Source organism: Benincasa hispida, chromosome 9 (genome assembly GCF_027475165.1).
Source record: "Benincasa hispida cultivar pf3 chromosome 9, pf3_genome.v1.1, whole genome shotgun sequence".
Classification (NCBI taxonomy): Eukaryota; Viridiplantae; Streptophyta; class Magnoliopsida; order Cucurbitales; family Cucurbitaceae; genus Benincasa; species Benincasa hispida.
In genome coordinates this window covers 84,786,573-84,795,799 of record NC_143486.1, presented here as the reverse complement: position 1 = coordinate 84,795,799, position 9,227 = coordinate 84,786,573, and the positions used below count along the sequence as shown (strand labels likewise).

At 33.1% G+C, this 9,227-nt stretch overlaps 1 protein-coding gene across 3 annotated transcripts; it reads left to right on the top strand.

The window, feature by feature from the left end:
* Positions 1 to 653: 653 nt before the first annotated feature.
* Positions 654 to 6,747, top strand: CLPB4 (casein lytic proteinase B4). Of its 3 annotated transcripts, XM_039042441.2 has the most exons (11): positions 1,382 to 1,399; positions 1,632 to 1,713; positions 1,812 to 2,030; positions 2,104 to 2,341; positions 2,445 to 2,640; positions 2,794 to 2,848; positions 3,857 to 4,007; positions 4,145 to 4,453; positions 4,677 to 4,942; positions 5,069 to 5,998; positions 6,147 to 6,747. In XM_039042441.2, exons 3-11 carry the CDS (start codon positions 1,836 to 1,838, stop codon positions 6,456 to 6,458), a joined length of 2,652 nt encoding a protein of 883 aa, XP_038898369.1. In that variant the 5' UTR covers positions 1,382 to 1,399; positions 1,632 to 1,713; positions 1,812 to 1,835; the 3' UTR covers positions 6,459 to 6,747. The 3 variants fall into 3 exon arrangements, with proteins under 3 accessions (XP_038898368.1, XP_090173416.1, XP_038898369.1); XM_039042440.2 differs by lacking the exons at positions 1,382 to 1,399; positions 1,632 to 1,713 and adding an exon at positions 654 to 1,076; XM_090317290.1 differs by lacking the exon at positions 1,632 to 1,713 and having other exon boundaries at positions 1,363 to 1,399.
* The last annotated feature ends 2,480 nt before the right edge of the window (positions 6,748 to 9,227 follow it).

Below are 9,227 nucleotides of genomic sequence, written 5' to 3'. Positions count from 1 at the left end.
AGCATCACTAACTCTACCACAACTTCAACACCACTCGATCCTAATGTTCACTTGACTCCACTTAGTCCTTAGTTTCAAAATTTTACATTTTTTGTCCTTAAAATTTTGAGTTTGATTTCAATTTAGTCTCTAGTTTTCAAATGTTACAATTTTACACTTGAGATTTGAGCTTTGCTTTAATTTGGTCTATAGGTTTGAAGATTTACGTTTTTAATCTCAATTATTTCGCTAAATACGCATATTTAGTCATTAATGTTAATGTCTATTAATTAATTTAAAATAATTGAAAGAATTATGATTAATTAAGTTTCATTATTTTTTCAACACTATTAAATTAATTTTAAAAATTCATTTATTAATATTTTAAATTAATAAATAAACATTAACGTCAAAATCTGAATGCGTGTATTCAGTGGAAAAATAAATGTTAAAAGTATAAATTTTGAATCTTAAAGATTAAATTGAAACAAAACTCAAATTTCAAACGTAAAATTGTAACATTTTAAAATTATAAACTAAATTAAAGTTAAACTCAAAACTCGTGGACTCAAAATGTAACATTAAATTGAAACTAGAAAAATAGAGGGATAAAAAAGTTATTTTTTCCATTTTTGTAATATAAGTTCTTTGGTTAAATTTCGTAAAATATTCTAGAAAATAGAAAATATCATAGAATGTTTTCAAGAACAGAGTCGAGCATTCTCCAAGGTTCCATTGCTTTATCGACAAGCCGGCGTTTATCATCTTCGTCCCTCTCTCTTTGTAATCTTTTCTCTTTGATCGGAAAAAAAATGGCGACCAGAAGAGTTTCGAAGCTCACCAGGCCTGCTTTAGCCGCCATTGACGCCACCAAGCTTTCTCATTCTCGCTCCATTTTCTCTTCTTCGCCTGCACTGTCGCGTTCTTCGTCTTCTTCTCTTAGTAATTCCATCGGTCCCTCTTCTGTTGCAAAGATTTTTGGTTCCAGACCTGTCAATGGCGCTTCCATGGCGTCGGCCAAGTATTTGGCTACGATTTTCACTCGGAATTTCCATTCTACGCTTCCTTCTCGCTACTCTGCCACGGCTTCTTCTCAGGTTCGATTTTGTCCATATCTGAACTTTTTTTCTTGCATTTGGGTTTTGATTTAGAGTGGAGTAAAGAAGATAACAAATTAATTGCTTTATCATCCGTCTATCGCCTTTTTTATTTGATGTGCAGTTACTGGTGCTGGAAGTATTGAAGAGGACTGGAATTGACTGAAAAATCTATTCATAGAATTAATTGATGGTGTAGTCTCGTAAATTGATGGAAAAGAAGTAATTTTCAGTGTTTAATGAGTTGGTTTTTGAGAGATTAGGCCCCGTTTGATCATCATTCGATAACTCCGATAATTTGTTCCGATTTTCATCTTTCATAGGTAGATATTTGAATTCCTTGCCAAATTTAGTTTTTCGAAACTTTTTTTTGGGTAGCTTTGAAAACTTTGCTTAGATATTGAAAACACTCATAACAAGCACAAAGAAATCAATTGAAAGAAACCAATGGTTTACATTATTGATTTCTCTGTCGGGCTATCTATGTTTTGGAGTGTGTTCAAACCTAATCAGAACCTTTTTCCCTGGAATTTGACTAAGAATTCAGATGTCTAGTTTTGCAGCATCAACTAATGGTATCAATTTGAGTCTCACTCTTTGCTGAGGAAATCCATCCACTAGTGATAGTTGAAATCTAGTAGGGATTTTTTCCATCCATTTTTATGATTGATTGGAAAAGGTCAACGTCTGTTGTATGCCAAAGATAAGTTGATCAACATTTCTTTTTTTTATCAGATAAATCAGACAGACTTCACTGAGATGGCATGGGAAGGCATAGTTGGGGCAGTTGATACTGCACGGGCGAATAAACAACAAGTTGTGGAGAGTGAACATTTAATGAAAACACTTCTTGAACAGAAGGATGGCCTTGCAAGGAGAATATTTTCTAAGGCCGGACTTGACAATTCATCAGTTTTGCAGGCTACAGTTGATTTTATATCTCAACAACCTAAGGTACATCTAGATAATATAGTTATACCTATTTTTTATTTTAAAAAACAAGAAATAATCATGAATCTTATAACAGGTAACGGGCGAAACTAGTGGTCCAATAATAGGCACCCATCTAGGTTTGATTTTGGACAATGCTCGAAAACATAAAAAAGAAATGGGAGACGATTTTCTTTCTGTGGAACATTTTGTGTTAGCCTTCCATTCAGATAAGAGATTTGGGCAGCAACTATTTAAGAACTTGCAACTTAGTGAAAAGGACTTGAAGGATGCTGTTCAGGCTGTTCGTGGAAATCAGAGGGTGACTGATCAAAGTAAAAAATTGGAATCGAATTTCATTTGTCAAATACTCTTGTATTTTCTCTGTTTGTTTTTTTTTTCAATTGATTGTATTTTTGTCTTTCGTTTTGAACAAAGATCCTGAAGGAAAATATGAGGCTCTTGACAAGTATGGGACTGACTTAACTGAACTTGCTAGACGCGGTAAGCTCGATCCAGTCATAGGAAGAGATGATGAAATAAGACGATGCATCCAAATTCTATCGAGGAGAACTAAAAACAATCCCGTGATCATTGGTGAGCCAGGTGTTGGGAAAACTGCAATCGCCGAAGGGTATGTTACTGCCATACTGGATTTATTTTGCATTATTGTCTGGTGAATTTCCTGCTTCATACTAAATAGGTGTCTTCATTGTTTTGCTTCAGAAATCTGTGCTTTGAGTTGGTATTTTTTATTGATACAGAACCTGAATTCTTCTTCTTGCAGATTAGCTCAACGAATTGTGCGTGGGGATGTTCCAGAACCTTTGTTGAATAGAAAGGTTGTAACTCATTTAACCAATATTAGAAGTTGCGTATGTTTATATTCACTGATGTGATGTGCGACTATTATTGAAACCTAAATTTTCATTTGTTGATCATTAGCATACATTTGTCATTGTTGTATTGTATATGTTTTTTTCTTGGCCTGAAACCATTGTAAATGATCCTCTATAATTATAAAATAATGGTAAAAGGAGGATACTGTAAATCTAATAAAGGATCTCTTATTATTATCTTCTACACATTTTATTATTATTATTTGTAACACCCCCGGAGTAGGATTCGGAATCCGGATTCGACCCCTAATGGTCCCGGCATTCCCCCTACGTCCCCTGCGACCTGACTATATCAACCTCCCTTCCTCCCTTACCTTGAATGCTTTTTAGAAGTGAAAGTTGTCCCCATAAACCAACACGGATCCTTTCAGCATGCTTTGTCCTCATTCACATGCATCCTAAGAAAATTCCCAGGAGGTCACCCAACATAGGATTGCTCCAAGCTAAGCACGCTTAACTTTGGAGTTCTTAAGATTGAGCCACCGAAAAGGAAGGTGCACCTTGTTGGTATAGATAGTAACTTTCAATTCTTTTAAGCCTTTCTTAACCATACTTTCATGTCCTCAGGATATCCCTCTCATTCGGGTGTGATACCGGTTCATTCATGTATCCCTCCTGAATTTGGGTCGTTACATTATTATTATTATTATTTGTGGAAAGATCAGTGTAAATTTTCTATAGACTTTATGCTCTGTTTCTCGCTATGTCCGCTCGAAGTCCTATCGAGGCCAATTGTTCTTGAATATTAGAATAGCTGATATATGTAAAATGTGGCTTCACTATTTACTTTTCTTATGTTCATAGTAGTGTTATTGTTCGTCATCCGGTATATTTTGGCACCATCATTTAGTCATTGTATTGTACATCTTTTTTATGCTATTGTTTCCTTTCGTTCTTTTTCAATGCGTTTGTTACCTAAAACTATATGCATTACTTTGATTGCATTTGCAGTTAATATCTCTGGACATGGGTTCACTGGTTGCTGGTGCAAAATTCCGTGGAGATTTCGAGGAAAGATTGAAGGCCGTGCTAAAGGAAGTCACTGCCTCAAATGGGCAAATTATCTTGTTCATAGACGAAATTCATACAGTTGTTGGTGCAGGTTTGTTTTCTGACTCATTTTGTCAATCTATTTATCATTGTCCTGTATTCATCTCATTATGGTGTCTACGATGCTGTAATCATGATGCTGATGGTTCGGATATGAATTTACATAATTGGATAATGATTTTCATGCAGGGGCTACTGGTGGTGCGATGGATGCTGGCAACCTGTTGAAACCTATGCTTGGTCGAGGTGAACTACGATGTATCGGTGCAACTACATTGAAGGAGTATAGAAAATACATTGAGAAAGATCCTGCACTCGAACGTAGATTTCAGCAAGTATTTTGTGGCCAACCATCTGTTGAAGATACAATCTCTATTCTTCGTGGGTTACGAGAGCGATATGAGCTACATCATGGTGTAAAGATATCTGATAGTGCACTTGTATCAGCAGCCGTTTTAGCAGGCAGATACATCACAGAACGGTTTTTGCCTGACAAAGGTTACTATTATGGTTCATGCTTAAAATTTGGATTTTTCTCTAGTTCCTTCCTTTCTCATTGTCTATCCTTTCCTCCATGCACTTTTTTGTTCTTTTTTTTTGAACAAATAACCAATCAAAGCCAATCAAGTTTGATTATTTTTTTGGATATACAATTTATTAGAAAAATAGTTGAAATTTTTGTGCTGTCCCTTTGGGTTCATGAATTCTCTTTTCTTTGCAGCTATTGATCTTGTTGATGAAGCTGCTGCAAAGTTGAAGATGGAGATTACTTCTAAGCCTACTGAGTTGGATGAGATTGACCGTGCGGTTTTGAAATTGGAGATGGAGAAGCTCTCCTTAAAAAATGACACAGATAAAGCCAGCAAAGAAAGGTTAAGCAAATTAGAGCAAGATCTTAGTTCACTTAAACAAAAGCAAAAAGAGTTGACTGAACAATGGGATCGCGAAAAATCTTTCATGACCCGTATACGATCTATCAAGGAAGAGGTAATTTTAAATTTACTTAAAATTTGATGTGCATCTCCATTCAACATTCTTTTCTAGTCTCTCTCACGTTTGAAAGATCTCACTGTTTTTAAGTTAAAAAATGGATAGTCATTTCGTCATTGGTAGATTGATAGAGTTAATCTCGAGATGGAAGCGGCTGAAAGAGAATTTGATTTGAATCGGGCTGCTGAGCTCAAGTATGGAACTCTAATATCCCTTCGCCAGCAATTAGAAGAGGCTGAAAAGAATCTACAGGACTTCCGGAAGTCTGGAATTTCTTTGCTTCGTGAAGAGGTCACAGATCTTGATATTGCTGAGATTGTAAGCAAATGGACGGGCATACCTTTGTCCAACCTTCAACAATCCGAGAGAGACAAACTAGTTTTACTTGAACAAGTACTCCATCAGAGGGTGGTTGGTCAAGATATTGCAGTAAAATCAGTTGCAGATGCCATTCGTCGTTCAAGAGCAGGACTCTCTGATCCAAATCGACCTATAGCCAGCTTCATGTTTATGGGCCCAACGGGTGTGGGGAAAACTGAGCTTGCAAAAGCTTTGGCTGGGTATCTTTTTAACACTGAGAATGCTCTTGTTAGGATTGATATGAGTGAATACATGGAGAAACATGCAGTGTCTCGCTTGGTAGGGGCACCACCTGGTTATGTTGGTTATGAAGAAGGCGGCCAGCTGACTGAAGTGGTTCGTCGAAGGCCTTATTCTGTGGTACTTTTTGATGAGATTGAGAAGGCACATCATGATGTCTTCAACATTTTGCTACAATTGTTGGATGATGGGAGGATAACGGATTCTCAGGGTCGGACCATTAGTTTCACAAATTGTGTCATGATAATGACATCAAACATTGGTTCTCACTACATCCTTGAAACTCTCAGTAACACGAAAGATAGTAAAGATGCAGTTTATGAGTTGATGAAAAAACAAGTTATTGGATTGGCAAGGCAAACTTTCCGGCCAGAGTTTATGAACCGAATTGATGAATATATCGTCTTTCAACCTTTGGACGCCACCCAAATATGCAAGATTGTTGAAATACAGGTAACATTTACAAGTTTTTATCTCAAAAGTATATCAACAATGTTTGAATATGCTACTAATGAATTGAGTTCAACGCTTTAGATTATTGTTTGACTTTCTTTTATGTAGAAGTTATATTTGATTTTGACATATCATTTTTGTGTTTCAGATCAAACTACTACGTGATAGGCTTAAACAGAAGAACATTAATCTTCATTACACTGAAGAAGCTCTCGAGCTTTTAGGGACATTGGGGTTTGACCCTAATTATGGTGCAAGGCCAGTTAAAAGAGTAATACAACAATTAGTCGAAAATGAGATAGCGATGCAAGTTTTGAGAGGCGATTTTCAAGAAGATGACTCGATCATTCTCGATGTCGATAAATCTTCATTTGCCAAAGACTTGCCTCCCCAAAAAAGATTGTGCATCAAGAAAATAAACAGCAATTCTACTTCGGAGGCTATGGTTGCCAATGACTGATTTCACTCGTAGGATTGTCATATGGTTAATAGTAGGTGATGATAGTTTAGTTTTCACTGATTTCTTTACACTGACATGTTTGAATTTTGGGTATATGAGTTTTCAAAGAATAGTGAAGTCAACAAAATTTTTACTATATCAGTAAGTTTGTTATTTTAAAGCATATAAATCTTGTTCGGTGGGGTAGGAAAAAAGTTAGAACCAAAACTGTTCTTGTGTAGTTTTTAGAAAGTGTCCAAATTTAATGATGATTTCCTGTGTGAATGAGAATAATTTGTTATTCTTGTCATCATTAACATCATCATCGTCATAGATCTTTGTTGGCCAAATAGATGTTTCGTCAGAAAGGGTGCATCAGAAAAATAGACAGCAATTCTTGTTAGAGGTTATGGTTGCGAAAGATTGATTCATGTGCAGATTGTCATATGGTAAATAGTAGATGATGATGGTATGGTTTTTGCTTATTTCTTTTGTTATATGTTAGAATTTTTGGTATGAGAATTTTTAAACAATATTTAAAAATTCCACAGATTTTCAACTGACTGTAAGTTCGTTCTTTTAGAAAATATAAATTTTGTTGGGTGTTATAAGAAAAAAGTTAAAATTCAAAACAGCTACAGTGTAGTTTCCAAATTGCAGTAATGATTTTTTAACAAGAATATTTCAATTCTTCTGTCTTGTAACATTATTATTGTTACTATTATGGTAAAATATGTATCTCTACTTTAAAAAGCATGTCATCTAAAAAAAAAAAAAAAAAAAAAAATCCTACATCAAAGTTAACCTGAATATGTATGCATGTGCAAATTCCTACCAATTCTTGATAGAAAATAGATAGTCATCTCCAACAATTTTCATTTCTTCTTTAATAGATTCATATGGTTAACCTCTAAATGAAAGCGATGAAAGAGAATTTGATTTGAATCGTGTTGTCGTGTGCATATACATCTCTATACCTATTCTTTTCTAATTACAAGTTTGAAACATCTAGTAATTTTTAAGTTAGAAGGTGGCTAACTATAAGTTAAAGATGTCATTCTACGTTCAAGAAGGTAGCTAACTAGAGGTTCATTGAAGGTCTTACTCTGTGGTACTTTTTTTTAGTACAAGAATTATGCTAGTTAAGCAACGCTCATGTTGGCTTTACGGTACTTTTTGTTGAGATTGGAAAGGCTCATCATTATGTTTTCAACATTTTACTACAATTATTGGATGATGAGAGGATAATGGATTCTCGAGGTCAAATATTTAGTTTCACATATTACGGCTGATAATGATGTCAATTATTGGTTTTCATTACATCTTTGAAACTCTTGAACGCACAAGATTGTGTTATAAGATAAATGGTAGGTGATAGTTTAGCTTTTATTTATTTGTTTAAGTTATGACATGTTGGAAGTTTGGCTATGTGAGAATTTTCAAACAATATTTAAAAAAGTACACAAATTTTCAACGATGGCGGTAAGTTTTGTTGGCGTGTAGTGTTGTTTGGATGGCAATAGATAGGAGTTTGACTCTTACTCATGCAACATCTTATTTCAGATTTTTGTATGAGTTTTTACCCATATTTTTCAACTCTAATGGCTTTTACTAAATATAATAATGTGTTATTTTTAGTAAATAATCAAACAATATTTTTTTTTATCAGTAACAAGATTGGACAGTTTATAGAATTTTTTTTTTTTTTTCGAAATTTATTTTTCAATCTCAAGAATATTCAATTAAAAAGTTATCGTTCATTTTTTGTACATAATTTTTATATTCACGTTACACTTTACATATTTTTGTTTGTTTCCATGTTATTTTTACATTAACATTTACTCGTATAGATTTTTAAAATTAATTTTAGAGTTCAAACAAGAGGATTATTTGCTGCCACTCGTTTAGATATACAAACTTGATGAGTAAGTTTTAAAATCTTCTTAAACTTTAAGTTTTTATGCCTTTAAATCTATATAATAGAATGTAATGTTCTTATTATTAGTACTTTTGTAGTTTTGATTTAAAATAATATGGAGAGATATTATAAAAGAAAAACAACAATAGAGACTATAGAGGTATCATCTTTAAAGAAGAAAAATGTTTTAAATTTTGATCGATCTTATACAGAAATCAATCTAGAAAAAACTACCTGTACATCTTGGTCCAAGAACCAAAATTTATGATTATAATTATAATATTCGAGATCAAGTTCATATAACATATTTACTTAATATAGCTTGGTTAAGTGAATATTCTAATTAGTTAAAATAAAACATTTCAAAGGATTTTTGTTTATATTGTTATCTATTAAAACCAGAAGTAAAGAGTTATAATCGATTTAAAAATATAAAAATTTGTAGAGGAAAATTGTAATGTAATAAATTAATTAATATACGAAGTTATGAATATATATTCTTTTACATTCATTTATAGATTTTTTTTTTTTTTTTTTTTTGTTAGAATTGTACATATAATGTCCCTATATAAAATCCCTCGCTGCGCCACTAGTTTTTACCAAGTGCAGGGCACATGTATTATTTTTAAAAATGTATATTTTGAATAATCTAGTATTTGACAAATTTAATTTAAAATTTAATAAATATTAATTTATAATTTATATAGAATTATTTAGTTGGTAAATAGCTCATGTAAATATAATTTTGATGCAATTAATTTAATAATTATTTTTAAAATTTTAATTTCAAAATTTTAAATATAACATTTTAATCATGGGAGGGGTGATGCCTACCATTTACTCATGAAAAAGATTTATGATATGTAAAATCA